The sequence below is a fragment of the Simochromis diagramma genome, unplaced genomic scaffold, assembly GCF_900408965.1.
Source record: "Simochromis diagramma unplaced genomic scaffold, fSimDia1.1 OVJJ01000669.1, whole genome shotgun sequence".
Classification (NCBI taxonomy): Eukaryota; Metazoa; Chordata; class Actinopteri; order Cichliformes; family Cichlidae; genus Simochromis; species Simochromis diagramma.
This window is the reverse complement of record NW_024387458.1, coordinates 334148-353304: the sequence shown is the minus strand read 5'-3', so window position 1 is coordinate 353304 and position 19157 is coordinate 334148. Positions and strand designations below refer to the sequence as shown.

The 19157-nt window shown below is 46.4% G+C and overlaps 2 protein-coding genes across 2 annotated transcripts in view; both read right to left on the bottom strand.

The window, feature by feature from the left end:
- Window positions 1-4432: 4432 nt before the first annotated feature.
- On the bottom strand, window positions 4433-6082 carry LOC120722999 (noggin-3-like). Its single transcript, XM_040014223.1, has one exon. It carries the CDS (start codon window positions 5554-5556, stop codon window positions 4975-4977), a length of 582 nt encoding a protein of 193 aa, XP_039870157.1. The 5' UTR covers window positions 5557-6082; the 3' UTR covers window positions 4433-4974.
- Window positions 6083-11515: 5433 nt separating this feature from the next.
- Window positions 11516-19157, bottom strand: part of LOC120722996 — a 19144-nt gene continuing 11502 nt past the window's right edge. Inside the window, exons 9-12 of the mRNA XM_040014217.1 lie at window positions 16977-17199; window positions 16707-16899; window positions 15611-16380; window positions 11516-15156 (exon numbers count right to left, since the gene is read on the bottom strand). Coding sequence (XP_039870151.1) covers window positions 15633-16380; window positions 16707-16899; window positions 16977-17199 — 1164 coding nt within the window. The 3' untranslated portion in view covers window positions 11516-15156; window positions 15611-15632. The remainder of the gene's footprint in view (window positions 15157-15610; window positions 16381-16706; window positions 16900-16976; window positions 17200-19157) is intronic.

The window sequence follows — 19157 nt, the reverse complement described above, 5'->3', positions numbered from 1 at the left end:
CATACTGTGATGCAGTAAGTTAGTAGGCTCTCAATGGGCGAGTGGTGGAAGGGTGAGCTGTAGTCCACAAAGAGCATTCTGGCGTAGCTCTGCCGCTGTTCTAGGTGACTCAGCACCAAGTGGAGGGTGATGGCGTCTTCTGTGGATCTGTTTACGCGGTATGCAAACTGGTGGGGGTCGAATTCTGGGGGGAGGTAATCCTTGGTGGTCTGGAGGACTAGTCTCTCAAAGCATTTCATGATTACGGGTGTGAGGGCCACAGGGCAATAATAGTTCAGGCTGGTGATGGGAGACTTCTTTGGTACTGGGATGATTGTGGCTGATTTTAGACAGGATAGGATGGCTGCTTGATCCAGTGAGAGGTTGAAGAGTCTGGTGAAGATGAGGGTGAGCTGGTGGGCACATGGTCTTAGCACTTTATCACATATTCCGTCTGGACCGGCAGCCTTCCTGGGGTTCACTGCTAGGAACACACATCTGACATCGTGCTCCGTTACAGTGAATGGAGCGGTGCAGGATCCAGGTGAGGATGAAGATGGGAGCAGGGCTGAAGCAGATGAATGCTGCTGTTGTGATGTTTCAAAGCGGGCGAAGAAGCTGTTTATTTCCTCTGCCAGCTGCACACTCAGGTTTTCTGCTTTCACAGTTCTGCCTCTTATGATGTCGATTATTCCCTGCCACACCTCTCGTGTGTTGATGCTGGACAGGTGGGACCCCTTTTCAGGTCAGCTCGAGCAGACCTGTACAGAGCTCTGTCAACAGACCTAAAGTCGACATTGTGGGCTTTGAGGAGTGTGCAGACCTCGCTGGTCATCCAGCGTTTTTGGTTTGGGAAAACCTGAATGCTTTTTTCCACAGTCACATTTGCAATACAGAACTTGATATAGTCCAGTACTGATCCTGTGAAAGTTTCTAATGCAATATATTATACTTTACCAATGTAACGCTGCATGCCAAATCAATTTTGAAAATATCTGTGGATTTTGTATTGAAAAATGCAGGTTTCTTTCAGATTTATTTTTATGTTATCAAAAATGTATTAAAAGTATAAGCATGAAAAATTCCAAGAATGCAATAAAAAATATAACCAAACAAGCTTAATTTACAGTTTGAAATACAGAAGATAATGAAAATATATAAATAACTACCTAATAATCCCCATATCAGAGTATCAAGAAGTGTCAAAACAAATTACATTCTTTCCTCAGTTTATATTAATAAGACTTAAATTTACATGAAATTTTTCAAAATTATATACATTATTCATAAGGAGACAAAGAATTCAGAAACAACACGGAGAATGTCTTGATGCATGCTCAATCATCCAGGTAATTAAATCCCTAAAGGTTGATTCTGTTCATCTGGACGTAGCGTTTTCAATGGGAGAAAAGTTTCGTCACTCATCCAAGTGACTTCTGCAGTCTCAGCTGACTGCAGGTTTCCCCAGTCTTATAACAATAATAATAATAATGGATTGCATTCATATAGCGCTTTTCAAGACCCTCAAAGTGCTGTACAATTCCACTCTCACATCCACACACTGGTGGAGGCAGCTACAGTTGTAGCCACAGCTGCCCTGGGGCAGACTGACAGAAGCCAGGCTGCCATATCGCGCCATCGGCCCCTGTGGTCATCACCAGTAGGCGGTAGGTGAAGTGTCTTGCCCAAGGACACAACGACTGAGACTGTGGGAGCCAGGGCTCGAACCGGCAACCTTCCAATTACAAGACGAACTGCCAACTCTCATTATGCAATGTACTGTTTAAAAGAAAAAACTTTTTTTGCCTTGACAACATACATTCATCTTCGTTCTTCTTCGTTCTTCAGAACTGAAGAAGCTTCTCGGATGAGAGGTGAAACGTCATATCATTGTTTGTGAGTCCTGGATTATTTGATGATATGTTTACATTATGTATTCTTTTGTTTTCAGTTCCATATTGCTTTTAAGTGTAGTTCTTCTTCAGCGTTCCACAAGTGGATGGAACACTTGTGAAAACACTCTAGTGTTAAAGCCTGTCTTGTCTTCATGTCTGAAGTACATTATTCTATTCGATTCTATTCTATTCTATTTATACAGCGCCAAATCACAACAACAGTCACCTAAAGACACTTTATGTTGCTGGGTAAAAACACAACAATAATACAAAGAAAACCCCAACAATTTAAGTACCCCATATGAGCTAACATTTAGTGTGAGTGGGAAGGAAAAACTCCATTTGAAGAGGTAGAAACATCTGGCAGAAACAGGCACAAGGAGAGACAGCCATCTACTGTGACTGGCTGAGGTTGATGAAAAGGAGACAGGACAACATATACACTGTTCAAGAGATACTAACTAATGATTAAATGCAGAGAGGTGTATAAACACAGAACGAGCAAAGAAGGAAAAAATTCATACATGATGGGAAGCCCGCCGTTCCTAGGCTTATTGCAGCACAAATAAGGGAAGATTCAGGGTCACCTGATCCATTATAACTGTATTATTTGTCAAAACTGTGGGTTTTAATGCTAATCTCAAAAGCAGAGACGGGTGTTTGTCTTCTGAATTAATATAGAATAGAATAGAATTCAACTTTATTGTCATTGCACATGCACAGGTACAGGGCAACGAAATGCAGTTTGCATCCATCCAGAAGTGCTTTAGTGATATAGATATATTACAATATATATTAGCAATAATATAGATATGTAAGTATATTACAGAAATGGGTCTATTATGGTATGTTATAATGTACACGGTATGAAGTATGTTATGAATATGCTATAACTATAAGTATGTACAGGCTGTAGTGAGTACAAGCTATGTACAGGATATGAACAGGATATAAATATGAAAAACTATACAGAATATGAAATAAATAACTTTACAGAATCTGAGATATACAGCTATACAGAAATGTGAACTATGCAGGTTATAAACAGTTGTAGAATTAAAAATTATCGTATGTACAGAATGATGTGAGCTGCAGCCACAGAAGAGAGGTCTAAGAGATGAAGACTCTGATTACCGTTCAACCTTAAAATTCTATAGGAACCACAAATACACCTAATATTCCAAAATTAAAATCTGGATTTCAAAGCGAGTCAGTGAAGACAAGCAAATATGCTGTCTCTTCATAGTCCCTGTCATGACTCTCTCAGCAGCACTTTTGATCCATCAATATTAAACAATTATTGATGCAGCAGATTGAGATGAAACCTGGCCCAGAGGTACAGTAGGTGTCCCAGAGAAGGAACATGTTGAAAGCTGGACCTCAACTACTCAGGATGATTTTTAATGAATTTTTGAAATTTCCATAATTGTATTGACTGTATTGGGCTGTTCCATTGTAATTTGTGTGCGCGCGTGTGCGTGTGACTGTTCGCGCGCGCACGTGTGCGCGGGTCTAGGCTTTCAATCAGGATATAAAGCGAAAAGGCGCTACCGTAAAGACTGGTGTAAAAGCGCAAGGAAATTTATGCGGCGGAGAAGAAGCGGCTGGCTTGACCGCAGCTCACAAATGACGGCTCACTTTACCGCGGTTCAAAGCTCAGGGTCACTGATTGTGTCAGTGGGTCCGGGAGGTTCTTCAGTGATCTGCGAGCTCCTGGACTGATGCTGTTTCTCACATTTTTACTGATTTCCTTGGTTTAAAGTCTTTGTGCTACGTAAACCACTCAAACTTGATGTTTTCTAATATTTTGCAGTGATTTACAGACACAGGTCTGTGGCAGCGACCGCACAGAGAAGCTTCTCGTCTCTGAGCCGCTGCTGCATGTTTTAAACTGAAACTAAATGAGCGTTAAATCGTTTGGATCAAAGCTTCTTCCTGCTCTCAAACATTTTACACTTTCAGCTCTTTTGTTTTTGAGGATTTGCTGTTTTTCAACAATACAAAGTTTTTTATTCCAAATTGCATCCTGACATCACCCTCACTCACTAATGTTTTCAAAGTTTTTCAGGATTTTAGAGAGAAAACGGACATAAAGACAACAAACAATAAAACTATATCAAAGGTTCAGACTGAAGCTGAATGCGTGAGGTGAATCTGATGAGAACGTCGCGCACGTATTTCTGATGGACAATAATCAGCTGGATTTATAGAATTTAATCTTTCAATCTTAATCTTCAACCTACAGGAAGAACATAAAGAAAATCTGTAGCTGTTCAGCAGCAGCAGCGGCACAGGTGTGCGCTCCACCTGAATACGTGCAGAGGAGAGCCTGCTGGAGCCGTCCACCGCCCCTCCACCCTCCCTGCTGTCTGTGAGCGGAAACTCTGGTTTAAATAACACGATCCCACATTATTCATGTTAGTTTTAACTCATTCGTACCGAAACGACGTTCTTGTCTTGCTCAGCGATTGTTTCGTGAACAGGAAGCGTTCAGCGTCTCTATTAAACACAAACATTTAAACACAACACAGATATAAAACTGCTAAAACGCTGCCACCTTGTGGTAAATGTGTTTATTTCTCCAAAGAAATGACAAGAATAAATCACTGATGATAAACGATAATAATTTTCTCGGTTACATCATTTAGCTGGAATCTGCAGGTTTTCCTTTAACAAACATTTCCACCTTAAATCAAGCAGAAAAAAACACATAAAGTCACCTGAATGTGACAAATGTTCCTGCGGTGCTGCTCGTTTCCACCCATTTGTACTTTTCTGAGGACATAAAACAGATTCTGGATCTTTTGCATTGATCTTATTCTGAGCAGACTGACTCCACGTGGACCTGCAGGCGCGCGCCGGTCTGTGGACCCGCAGGCGCGCGCTGCGTTCAGGGTTTTGGCTGCTGTGACAGAAAACATTTTACATTTCTTGCAAAAACAAATTTGACACTTTTTTGTTTCTCGAACAGAAGACAAAGTCAAACACGTGATTTTACAGGATGCCGTGATGAATAAATAAAACCAGTCTGTTCTCAGCTGTCCACGCCTGTGATGATGTCACGCCTGTACAGGTGTGATGCGGGTGTGAGTGGAGAGTCTCAGCTCGGGCAAGCGCACTTGCACTCAGATATGAGTGGGTACTGCACCGGGATCCACGCGCACCGGAGCGCGTTCCTGCGCCGGCAGCGCCACCGCAGCAGGGTCACATGCGCGGCTCTGGCGGGCGTGCACAGCATGCCCTCGGGCACCGAGCACGAGCGCTTGTTGGAGCAGCTGCCCACTTTCACGTAGCGCGGCCAGAAGCGCGCGCCCAGATCACTCCAGGCGTGCTGCACCGGGCACGCGGCACGCGCCCACAGCCACTGTTGCAGCCGGCGGCGCAGCTTCCGGCCGCGCGGCGGCTCCGGGACCCCCGGGGAGTCCGGGGGCTCCTGCGGCGGGGATGCGGACATGAAGCGCGGGTCGAAGCGGGCTCCCAGCAGCCCACGCAGCTCCGTGACGTTCAGGTCCCGCTCCGTGGGGTCCAGCGCCGGGTCCGGGTCCTCCTGCAGAGCCTCCACCGGCAGACCGTCCCCGGGGACCGGCCGCAGCAGGAAGCAGTGCTGGCACGCCCCCTCCTCCGTCCCAAAGCCTACGGAGAGCACGAGCGCCAACACGGCCAGGAGGGAAGAGGGCTCCATGTCCACGAGCCACACCCCCACGCAGGTATCCAGAAAGACCTTAGCAACCGTAAGAGCGCGCACGGCGCAGAGGTGGGTCCGCGCAGTCCGTGTCCAGGTCCACGGCGCGCGGGACTCCACGCGCGGTCGGCATGCTGCTGCTGGTTCTCCCGAAGCCCGAGTGAAGTCTCCGCTCGCTGCAGCCAGATATCCTGCAGGGTGCTGATGTCATCCACGCCGGGCCCACCCCCTCCCAAAATACTCCAAGTTCACGCACAAGCGCGTGACCGCGAGGAGGAGGAGAGGAAAGCACCAGGAGGAATCCACGCGTGATGACGGTGAGCTCATAAAGTCAGCACAGACATGAAGTAAAAGCGCGAGTGGTACAAATACTCCAAAGTACTGTGGAAGTACTCACATGCCACTTGGCTGCAGGGGTGTATTTAACTGAGGTGCCCCCCCCCCCCACAGCTTTGAAAGGAATGTAACTCAGTACATTTACTGTCAGTTACTCTGCTACTTTCTGCTTTCACTCCAATATTTTCTATGTAAATATTTTAGAGGTTAATTCCTGTCGTTTTTGCAGATCAGTTGAATCATTACAGAGCAGCTACACAAACACCTGAAAGAGACTTTGCACAGGATGTGGACTCATCTGCACCCTGAACCTGAACCTTGAGGGGTCAAATGTCGCTTTTGATTTGACATTTACCTGTTAAATCAACTGTTTACCTTGTTTAGTAAATGCAAATAAATAGATTTGCATTTAAGAAATATAATAAATATAACTGGTAAATGGCCTGCATTTGTATAGCGCTTTACTCAGTCCCTAAGGACCCCAAAGCGCTTTACACTACATTCAGTCATTCACCCATTCACACACACATTCACACACTGGTGACGGCAGCTACATTGTAGCCACAGCTGCCCTGGGGCGCACTGACAGGGCACACATTATTATATATATAGATATAGATATAACACATTGTAAATTTCAAAACATGCACAGAACTGCAGAACAGCAGCTGTCCCAAATCTGTAAACTCTGTTAATATCAGTTTCTTTCTCTTGCTGTCACTCCTCACAAACCTGTTCAGTGAGCACCTCCTGCTGCTGTCCTCAGGAAACCCCGTTTTTACTGTTGTTTATATAAAGCAGGACATTTGTTCCAGAAGGTTCATTCAGATTAACATCTTCTTTATGTCTTCATGTTTATGTCTTTTGTCACATTCATTACTGCTGGTGACGACGTGCAGCAGACCCTCGTCAGTCCCCTCAGGTCAGCCTGAAAATGTGAGGAAGGGTCGTGAAGTCAGAGTGGACATCAGGCCGAAGCTGAAGTGGTGCGGTGAGAGCTCTGCGATCTCCACCCTGACGGAGTCTTCAGGTCAAGCAGCGTGGAGCACTACTTCCTGCCAGGATTCCCAACAGGAAGCAGCGTGGACACCTGTAAGCCAACAGCTCGCTGGGATTCATGTGACAGGCTTCAGACACGCCTCTTTAATGAATGCAGCCCAGGAGGCTTAAAGCAGCGCTCCATTTATTTCAGCCTCCTTACCTGCTGGTGACGAGGCAGCAGGTGTGCTTCTATGAATGTTTTTGTTTCATCCTGTTTTATTTCCGCTGTCAGCTTCATCGTTACAGACTCTGTAAACCTGACACTGAACCTCCAGCTTCACTTCATAAACTTTGCTTTGAAAGGTGATTTCTGAATTCATAAAGTTATTATTCTCATGTACATATCAGGTGTTTTAGAGAGAGACCTCCAAACGGGACAAAAATAAATGTCTGACATTCAGCTGATCGTTCACACCACACGAATGATCACTAGATACTGTATCATACTCAGAGACTGCAGCTGTGGACAGAATAAACCTGATTGTGCAGGTGGAAAGATGCTGAGTTCAAACTGTGACTCTGAAGATCCTGATGGATGACAAAGATGTTGATTTATGGTTTTTATCCACATCCAGCTCTGCAAGGTTCCCCAAACAGTCGAGGTTTTCTTTGTGACCCCTGCCGCCCTCCCACGTCCGGCTCCTGCTGAATTTTGGGTAATTTTGTGGCCGGTGACAGCGTGTGACGGGTGCCATTAAACTGTCATATCTGTGTGGGGAGGAAGTCAGCGGCAGTGAGATAAGATAAGACTTCCTCTCTTTGTAAACCTTTTATCCCTCGCTTCCACATCGGGGTCCACAGAGGAGCCCCGGGGGACTCGAGTCCACGCTGCGATGGATGCAGAGCGCCTCAAGCACCTTTCAGGTCAGAGGGAAAGGCACCGGCGAGCTCTGAGGAACCGTCTGAGCTTCACATCTGGTGAAAAAAAACACATTTGGTTCAAACATCAGCTCAGACGACAGCTTCACTCCTTCATGTCCCAAATAAGAGCATTACTGACGCGTCCAGATCGAGAAAGTCGTAAAACGGTTTGTCGTTGCGTCGGCTGTCATGCCGGCGTCAACGCTCAGGGAGCTGACCCTCACAGCGACTTCACCGTTCATGGCTGAGAGCATGAATCAAATCACGAAATCCTCGGGTCTTTAAACTCATCACAGTGCAAATATAACCTGCCCCACAGCATGAGGAGGATTTAACTCCAGATCTTTCTTCATGTATCTGGTGATGTTTTGAGCAAACCTGGTGAAGAGCAGTGCTCGAGTTTTTCTTTCCCACTGTCGCCGAGTGTTTGATAGTTTCTCTGTATTATTGAAGCGTCTTTAACCCTATAAAACGAATTTAGGTGGCTGTTGATGTGACCGACTCTGAAATTGTATTTTTATCCTTTTGGATAAAAGGAGGCCAAACATCCTGGAGAACCTAAAAAAACTCGTCCGATTATTTTAAACTCAGGTGTAAAAACCTGAACTTTGAATCCTGGCAGAGCAGTTTTCATTCATTCTGCAGCTCGAGCTGTTGTTGTTGTTGCTGACGTGATGGGAGTCGCGTCCTTGGTCTTCTCTGTGATTGTGGAAACATGGAAAGTGGACCTTTGAGACCATTTCCGTCCCCCTCTTTCACTTTGAAGCCAAACACGCACTCGTGCTTTTATTGACGCATCAGTCAGGATTTATTGGGGAAATTGAGGAGATTTAACAGGTAAATTTATTCAGTGTGTTCTGCTTTAAAGCGATCAGAAAAACATCTGTTTGCACGTCTGTGCTTCGACTCGTGTGTCCGGGGTTCAGCTTCTTTGAAACAATAATTCTGGCGGTGGGAGGGCGGGGCTGAAATCTCTGATAACGGCCAGTTTCGTGTCTGTTTTTTTGCGCTTGACCTGATCCCGCCACCTTGAAGCCTTCGCGCCCAAATGGACCGTCCAAATTGCCCTGGTCATCTCACCATCAAAGCCAGAATTACACCAACAACAAACAACAGCTCCCCGCTCCCGGTTTTATCTGGCCGGGTCACGGACGAAGCAGCCGGCCTGTTTCTCCTTCATCCTGGGAGGCCCTTTGATTCGTTATTAAGATTACACTAACGTTATATTTGAACATCAGAGGAGCAGTTAGGACCTGCAGGAGTCCCGACTAAAGGCTGGAAACCCACTGATCCACTGCGCTGGGCCGTATCGCAGCCCGGCTTCGGAAAATCAAAGGAAAACGTGATTCAGAACATGTGGATCTGTCTGTAGTGGAAAGACAAGGGAGGAACACAGCGGCTAAATGGAAACTATGGAGAATGCTAATGGCACTACGAGGCTTTTGATGATAAGTCAATGAGAAGGTGACGTAATGTTTTTACCCCAAAAGCCTCGAGGACACCGAGAAGAGTGAACTCCAGAAGTGGGAGTTTGATGGAAAAGCAGGAAACAGAAGGATTATTACAGCGCGTTCACATCAGCCGCAACATCTGCTCATATAGGAGACTTTGAAAGGAAAAACAGATTCAAATACAAAACAATACACTTCAACATTACAGAGGCGGCTTAAAGAGGACCGAGTGTTCTCGAGGGTCGGCGTCAGAGGCCGAGGACAGAGCCGCCGTTCGAGTTCCCGTAGTCGGACAGGAAGTGGTTGCACTTCAGCCGGAGTGCAGCACGGGGCGTTTACGTGGAGAGTCGTCAGTGACTCGAAGTGAACGAGCTGAAAATGATCTCCACCTGCTTCGTCATTTAAAACTACAGCAGGCGCATGGCTTCATTACTGCAGAGCCTTTGCTTTCCACCTTAAAGCACCTGCAGGCCTGTTGTGAACAGCTGTTAAATAAATAAAGTTAAATTGAATCCACACATTTTGTTTTAGTTTTCATGAATCATAGCATATCAAAGCATCGGCGTCCTTTAGCGATTTTGCCCTCAAACACTGGTCAGTGACGGGTTCGGGACAGGACGTCGTCCCTCCACGGCGCCTGTTTCAGACCATAATAACGTTTCCACCAAGCGTCGGTAACAGCAGGCGCTGCGATGAAACGGACACTTGTTCTCTAATTTCACTGAAACATTCTGCTCCACTGTCAGAAACATGGAGCTGTTGTCACGACCTGCGGGATCGGCAAGGCGCTGATCAGCATCTCTTCACTCCTAGCCCCCCTTCTCTTCTCTTTTTCCTCTCCCCTGTTTTGCCGGGGCGGAACTCATGGCGGCTTCACGCCCTCGGTCCACGCCTTCCTGGATTGGGAACACCTGGGCCTCATCAGACCAGCTGGTATATTAGAAGGAGGAGATCAGCTGTTCAACGCTTGATTGTTGTGAAGGCTCTTGTCAGTACACACCTAGCTCAAGTTTCCCGTGCCTCTGTCTCAGAGATTTAACGTGTTCCTTTGTTCCCCGGACCCGTCCCCGTGTTTCCCCGTGTGGAGTGTGGAAGGAGTGACAGGTCGCTAGCGGAGTGGAGAGAGGCTGTTCTGAGCGCGTGTGTGATTTCCCCGTTTTCCCTGGAGCCCTGCCCCTCACGTCTTGTATATAGCATTAACCTCGCACTGTCTGTACATACACTTGGTGAAGATCTGTAAATAAACTATCTCTGTTTGAACGCTACCCAGGAGTCCTGCGAGTGGATCCTCTAAGCAACTCGTGACAGCTGTGGTGAAACTGAATGAAGGCCTGACGTCTGCTCAGCTCGCAGTCTGAGCTGCTGGACCGTCCTGCCTGCAGAGCGGCGATCCTGTGGCTTGGACCGACGCTCCTGAATGCTCCAGGGAGCTCCAGCTGGAAAACTCCCTCCCAGCGGTGGTGTGAGATTCCAGCTGGTTCACACCCTCCCACACGGCATCCTGTGACCGCAGCCGCCCGGCGTGCAGCTCAGGAGCTCGGCCGATTCCTCCAACACCTACGGGCTGACCTCTGAGAGACCACAAACACCGTCCACAGTGACGCTCGGTGGCTTTTTACTGTTCTACAGTTTAATACTCTGAGCTCAGAAACGTGAAACTGTGTTCATGCTTCCTCGCGCTGTGCCAGACTCTGTCATCCTTTGTTCTGACCTGTGATTCAGATTTTGCAGAGACAATAAATCCCTTCTAATCAGAGCTAAACCTGGTTCACAGCAAGACATGAATCAGATGTGAAGCCTGAACTAAGTCTAATTTGAAGCCAGAATTAAATACGGTTGAAAGCTGACATTAAACCTGAATTAAAGCCTCCTTTAAGACACTTAAATCCAATTTAAGGTTGTATGAAGATTTAAAACCAGTTTTAAATGTGGTTTAGAGCCTGGATTAAACTTTTACTTAAAGCTCAGGTTAGACCTGATTTAAAGTTAAGCTTTAATTCAGATTGAACGCTGACATTAAGCTGTTATCATGTCTAAATTATTCCCAACTGAAAAACTTAATTACACTTACATTAAGCCCGATGGCAGCCAGTATAAAACCCGATTTAGAGTCAACATTAAACCAGACCTAATCCAGACTGAAGCTGTGTTAAACCCGAGCTTTCTGAAGCAAAGCTGTGACTGAACACACCACCTAAGGAATAAAGAGTGTTGTTTACCCAGAATGCCACAGGCACAGCGCACAAACCTCACAAACAGCAGGTGGCAGGTTGAAGTGCACGACATCAACATGAGTTTATTTCAGCTGGTAAAATACATCCATTCCTGTGAGGTTGCAAAATGTCAAAATGCATGAACACTTTTTGTAAAGCAGTCCATAAAAAACACGTCATCAACGTCTGCTGCGAATAAATAAAGTGGCATCAAAGTGAACGCAAAAGGCATTTTTAGATAAATGGAGGTGATCCAGAAATATACAAACAGAAGGTCGACTCGGCGTTTCTGAGTCCGCACATCACGACAAAATACCCAGACGTGATAAAAACAGCAGAAAGAAAACATGAAGACAGAGTGAAATAAATAAAAACAAACAAAGTTTTCAGAATAAAAGCCTTTGTGAGACAAACAGGAGCCTCAAAATCAATAAACTCAACTTACTGTGGAGCGAGTCACCCGGCTGCTGCTTTCATTACTTTAATGAAGTGAAACTGTCTCCTTCCTGCTGTTTATTACAACTCTTATTTCCATAGCTGTAGCCAACACCTTTGTAGTCATCAGTCAAGTTTCCATCCAGCTTTCATGTTTTCAATTCAAGCATTAAATTCAAATAAAGAAATGTTGACGGAAACTTTTTACGGTGTTCCCCATTTGCTGTGTTTTTGAGTTTGACGTGGCATGGATGGAAATGACATTTCTAATGTAACGTTAGCTGGCGTCATCTTGTACTCGTACACAAGGAAACTAAAACTAGAATAGCCGTTTAACGTGAACGTCCACAGCTAAACACAAACATGACTTTTTGTAGAACTATCGAAATTCACAGTACGACACGCGGTGGGTTGAATTTTCGGGTCAAATACTCATCGAATGACTACGATCAGTCTTTATTAATTTTGCTAGTACATAATCAGAAGATGTGATGGCCACAGGTACAAAAACAAAATTTAAATCGTTATAAACTGGTTTAGCTTAAGGTCCTGTCCACATGTACACAGCCATTTAGTTAATGTGACTTTTTCTGGGCCTTTTGGTCCCAAAGTAAACAATTATTGTTTATAGTCTTTTGAGCTGCCAGCATTTTTATGCAGTGAGGCTTATATCGCCACCTGCTGGCACACTCTTGATATTTTTCAAAAAGAAATCCTTGCTTTAAAAAATACCCGTGTACATGAGGACGTAGCCTAATGCTGACAGTCAGATGTTCGATACCAAAATCATGTCTCGTGTCAAGCTTCAGAACTGTTGGCAGATCCAGGAAACCTTTGTTAGTACTGACAGAAAATGCTGTAAATGTTTGAACTCCACTGAATAGCCGGTGTGACGTTACAGCTAGCTGGCTAACCGCCCTGCCTTTAATCCCTCTACGTTACCACATCTTTTAATTTAATGCTTTTGCTTCAACTCAATCGTCTTAGGCTTAATAATGATAATTTTGCTAGCTGGTTAATTAGGATTCACAGTTTTCGCCCACAGTAACATTGGCAAGCGGTCCTAGTTAGTTTAGCTAGCTTAAGTAACTAAATTGAATGCGTTAAAATAGTGGATAGATCGTAAAATTATCTGATAGTCCTGTTTGGCTAACCTATGTTCGTTACATAAAACTGGTGTTTCCTCTGGCTAATGCTAGCTAGTGCTCTAGCATGAGCGTTCGTTTTGTCGTCATGTGGAGCCAAAAGATAAACATGACGTTCTTTGGATTTTTTAGGGAACTTTAGCCTATGAAATGACAGGTTACTGAGGTTTAACCATGTGACTTGTTCACCACTATAGACACATGACAATCATGGAGTCAGCGTAGATAATTATAAGACTTGAGACCAGTCTGAAACCATCTGCCATCCACCGGTTGTTTCCTGATCATTTCCAGACCAGTTGCGAGGGGTAAATGATTACTAAAGTGTCAGCCACGCAGGTCTACGGCCCGATCAGTGGTAACTAACCCTTGCTAAGGAAAATGTGCATTCTCCAACTGTCCAAAGTTCCTTGTGATGACTTTGGTTCCTAACATGTTGCTGCGGTCTTAGTCCGAATGGAAGAAACAGACCTGAAAACAAACACCGTCCAAAGTATGACACAAACCTTCTCCATCATTTCTGGTTCACATCGCACTTTTTAAAGTTTTACTACAGCCGGGCTAACAGTTAGCAAACATGAAAAGCTACAGACAACCTGTGAGCAACAAGTGATCGCTAAGACGTTTTTGGTGTTCCACCGTCTTGGCAACCCATTTCAACCAAAGACCTCAGGAACCAAGGCCAATCAGTTCGGGAATACACATTTCCATAGTAACCATGGTGGTTGCATCTCGTCCACGGCAGACGACGTGTTCATGACATCACGCGAGAAACCTCAATAATCCTGATTTTTAAATGACTTCAGCTTCCGTTCAGATATTGGCGATAACCTTTAGCACGGACATGATTTTGGTAATGATCTTCTCTGTAACTCTCAGTATGAAAACTAACAAATGATTTAACTACACCATGAGCTGTGCTAACGAGACAGCTGCAGCAGAAATGTGTTGGTACATTTATTGCGCGTCTGGTTGTAAAGCTGAAATCTTCAGACATCACTAAAGATCATCTGGAGACAGAATCAAACCTGTAAACTGACGCTTTATCGTCAACCCTTTGTAGGACATTAAACTGACCTTTGTACAGTCACTGTGGTAGAAGCTGCCAGAGTTAATGCCCAATTTAATCAAATATTTAATTAGCTTTAATTCCATAATCGCTATGTGCAAACGTTAAAAATGCACTTTTAAAATACTGTGCATACGTTAAGAATCTGTGCATGTTCAAACCGCTCTCCACTCTACATCACTTCTCTACAACACAGATGGAGCTGCTGCAAGTTTTAAGTAAAAGAGAAAAAAACAGAAGAGAAAACACCGCCATCGTGGAAGAAGCTGAACAAGAAGTCAACAAAGACAGCACAAACACCGTCAGGTCTGACCACACGGCGAAGGCTAAACCGGAACCCACAGACTCCCTGACATCATCATGCCGAACGAGAAAGGAAGCACAAAATAGACGTAAAGCTTCAGTCAAAGATTAAAACAAACAAAAACAACACCACAGACTACTTCATGCCAACAAAATACAGCTCCGACTAGTCATCCACATTCCAGGTAAAATAGTTGGTCTTTAAACCTGAAAATATAAAAATACTTCATGTTTTAAGGTTTTAGTGGTCTTTGTTTAGTGACTGAGGCCGTTTCCGTGCTCAACACTCAGCGATTAATATATTTATATATATTTTCTTCTTTTTAACACCAGGACAGCACACAGGAGCAGCTCAGAACAACAGTGATTGAAAGACGGGATTGGATCGTCACAGGCGGCCACGAACAAACAGGCTGAACCGTACATTCAAGTCGAGGGTGGGTATCCATGCTCTGAGGGTGGGGTCCAAAAAATAACTCTAAACTGGGGATTTTTTCTTAAGCGCAACAATCAATCAAACCACCTTTTTTTCTTTTCTTTTTGTTGGTCGACATGCAGAGTCGTGTGCAAAGTTCCTGGTCGGAGAAGCAGTGCTTGGTTTGTCGTTGCATTGATTTTTTTTCCTGGGTAACAGTCGATGCCATGGGTTCTGAGGCGTGGCAGAGTTGAACCAGCAACTTTAGTTGAGTTTACAATCTGCGGAGGTCGGAGGGCAGCTCGTCAGCAACACACCCGGCCAATCACCACTGCGGTAAAAAAAGGAAGGGCGGGGAATAGTTAGGTGAGATACTGTGAATAACGATGGATCTGAAACCTGCATTCTTTCTAATGTCCAGCAGGGGGCGACTCCTCAGGTGGACAGTATAAACAAATAGTTTCTCACAACTGTCGACTGTTCCAGTATTGAATGTTTATACTGATCGTGACCAAAGTTTCTAATAATGAGCTCAGTGCAGTAATCTAAACACTGCAGTTACATGGCCCCGCCCACCTACTGTTTAGACCTTCTGTTTGTGAGAGGAAACCAATCAGAAGAGTGTTTGCTTAAAAGGAGAGGAGCTAAAACAGCTTGTTTCAGACAGAGGTTGGAATGCAGACTACCAGATAAAGAAGGATTATTATGAATTATGAATCATGAAAATCTGCTTAAGTAGAGAACAGGAAGTGACATCATGCCCTGTTGGTTTTGGTAGTACCTACATATGTCTGAAGAACTTCTTCCTTAAAGCGTGCTGCTGAGGATCTCCGACACCTGGGCGTTGGTTTGGTCATCCGAGTCCACCTCCTGGGCGGTGGCTCCCTCTGGCTCCTCCCCCTCCACAACCACCGACACGCCTGCGGCCCTCACCTTCTCCATCACCACTGCCCCCTGCTCCTCCTCCTCCCACCCCCTCCTCTCGTGGCCTGGTGACAGCTCTTTGCAGGGCTCAACGAATATCCTGCGAACGTGCGGTCGCAGCTCCCGATGTCGGGTTTTGCGGCTCTCCAGGACACAGGAGGCGTGGCTGACATAGGTGGCGCCATCCGGGGAGGGCAGGTCCCCCGGCAGGGGCAGGTCGGGGTCGAGCTGCTTGGTGTAGATTCCCTCTGACAACGATCCAGTGTGACTCTCCCCGCTGTGGCCCCTGAGCCAGCGCTGGGGCCCACTGAAGTACTGCCCGCGGTGGCTCCTGGACAGGATCTTACGTTTGGCGGGTGGGTTGGCGAGGGTCCGGAGGGGGGCGGGGCCCTCGTGGTGGCTCTTTGAGAGCGAGAGGCCCTCCAGAGTCCGGGTGGTGTCAAACAGAGCCGGGGACAGGGACAGGGGAAGATCTTTGGAGAACCTGGGGGAGAGGGGGAGGGAGGGGGAGGTGGGCAGGGTTCGAGAGCGAGAGGGCGAGCGAGGGAGGAGAGGTGAGGAGAGGGGAGCATCCTTAGGATCCTTCACCACGGGGGAGAGGGGGAGGTCTTTAGCCGGGCACACGCTATACCTGAGTGGAAACCATGAGGAAAGTAATCAGATTACCCAAACAACATGGAGGACCTGCTGGAGGATTGATACTGATGCTCAACAACTCAAAGAAGCTAAAATCTAAAGAAATGAAAACGATTCACTTCAGATGAAGTCATGTGACTCTGAGGGTGGGCCTGCGAGGTGATACCAGGTGTGCAGGGCGCATCCTAGTCAGGTGCTGAAGCACCCCAGTGCAGGCCGAAGGTAACAGCGCTGCGCTGTGGACTGACTCTGATCTACAGCCTGAAGTGATCAGTGCACACACACGAAGACGTGCAGGGTTAAAGAAAGTGCACTAATCACCGGAGCTCGTTGATTTGGAGCACGTCCGGGGCGCTGCCGCCCAGCAAGCGCAGGGTCTGCTGGGACAGATCCTGGCCCGGAGAATAGAGCAGGTCCAGGTCACGGGGGCTCAGGGCATCGCTGGAGTCATAGTCGCTGTCTGTGGGCAGGAACACCTCCGAGGATGCATCTTCATCTGAGCCCGGCAGCGACTCTAGATGACAGAGGATTAACGTTAGCTTTGAGTGCTTCTTGTTTTCCTGAAGTTTAATTTGTTGAGTGATGCCTCACCGCTGATGGCTTTCCTCCGGCGGAGCTCTGGGGAAGGAGACGGTGTGGGCAGGTAGTCCATGTTTGAGGAAGTGGAGTCTGTCTTCTGTTGACCGGAGTCACTCTCAGGAACGCTGGCATCCACCAAGCAGGTGATGGGCACGCCGCCTCGAGGCTGCTTGTAGCGTGCGTATTGTAGGGCGTCCGTAATCCAGCGAAGGTCCCGCCGCATCTCGTCCAGTTGCTACAGAGACGCAGAAAAAACAAGTTTAGCCCTCAAAAACAGCTCGATGGGGGCTGCATGGAGCACAGCAGGAGTTACAGCTTTACTCAAATACCAGAGAGCTTTTCTGATGATCTACTCGTCTATGGCATCAGGCGATAACCACTGTGATGACTGAAGCCTGATTATGAAGAGTTTGGTTCTACTGTGAGAGATCTTACTGGGCTTCTTTCTGTCATAACAACATTACTGATGCTGAAAACTACATTCATGTATTTAACGGGACTTTTGAGTTCAGCTGTGGAAGTGGAACTTTATGAACAGGAGTCAGTCACAGGCTCCTCCTCTGACACTATCGAACAAACATGAGTGACAGTTTTTCTGTGGCGTGCACGCTCTGTGCACAAAGGTAAAGTCAACATGTGCCTCGGGTGGAACGAAAGGAGGCAAATCAAAAAGCGATCAGCTGATGTCGCAATCAGCTTTAGTCTAATCGGCTGTACTCTTCATCCTATTGGTCCTGCAGAGTAGCTCGGCCTGCTTATCGATCCCACTGATCTGACCACCACCCGCCTCTATGGTGACGCTTCCACAGCACAACGTTTTACCCACTGGCTCTGGAGTCATGCATCCACACTGTCAACACCTCAGCGTTCCTGTGTAACACTCCTAACAGCAACATTCAGGTCTCAGGTGTTTCCTGCACGTTGTTTAGGATGCAACATATGATGAAGACACGGAGAACAATTATATGCCGGATCCACGTCCACTCGGTAAAGTCTAATTTGGCTGGAAGGTTAAAAACACTTTATACAAATACTTTGCAGTTCAGCCCAGAAACAGAAAGTTTGAATCCATCAGCTTGTAATTAGTTTGTGCTGTTCCAGTGGAAAAGACGTAAAAACGACCACTTTAAAGAGAAAATGGCCTCATGAGACTTTCATCTGTGGGCTCTCAGTGGGATCGTCACAGCTTATTATGAATATTTGTCTGAAACAGTCCAAAACAAACAAAGATTATTATACAGCGTCGTCCCGTTTAGTGACATATTACTGTGGAGTTCTCTGTTTTGTATTGTGCACATTAGTGAGGTCATCCCAGCGCGTGTTATACATAAGTGACAGGATTTCTTCATAAATGGTTAAACTGCTGATCTGATCTGATCTGGAAACAGTGAAAAACATGTTTTCTTTGGACGGCAGTAAAGTGTGATTAGCAGCAATTAGCCTGCTGTCAGAGAGGCCGAGGCCCACCGCGGTCCTCGCAGAGTCAGCCAACCGCCGACACACACGGTGGGGAGACGGAGAGCGGCGATGACTCGACTGGAAAGAATGCGGCGAGTCTGCTGCGAGGAAAACACGAAGGAGATTCCTGCTCGTCCCACAGAGTGCGGCGGCACGTCTCTGCCGAGCGTTTACAAAGAGCTGCTGCTGAGCCTGGATCGATGTGAGCTATTACATCAGCCCCGCGCCGCGTCCACAGGAAATGAAGCGACGCAGCGCGAGTCCGCGGCTCATCTGCAGCTTCTCATCGTCAAATCTAAACACAACGCGCCAAAAAATGACGAATCCTTCGACAACAAAAGTCGCACCTGAGCCAGCGCGCCCCGCAGCAGGTACACAAAAGATGTCAACGTCCTACAAATAAAGGCTTCTGATTGGTTTATTGTCTCTGGACAGATGATGTCAGTTTCTGATTGGTTTGTTTCATTGCTCTGTCTTTCCTCTGCTCCGTATCTTTGGATGGGTTCGGTTTGTCACGCACAGAAAACTAAACCAGGTGAGCCGGTTCAGTTGCTGATTGGCCCTAAACCCTGAGCCTGGTTCTGTTGGAGGTTTCTTCCTGTTGAAGGCGAGTTTTCCTCCCCGTGTCACCTGGAGCTCGCTCACAGTGTCGTTGAAGGCACTTAGCTCAGACTTGCAGCGCACACCTGGATGGATCGGATCACGTTCTCTCCTTTAAACCGCTCTGGAGTCCAT

What these genes read in the sequence shown, in the direction of transcription:
- LOC120722999 (XM_040014223.1), bottom strand. Translation starts at nt 5,556, where the DNA reads ATGGAGCCCTCTTCCCTCCTGGCCGTGTTGGCGCTCGTGCTCTCCGTA.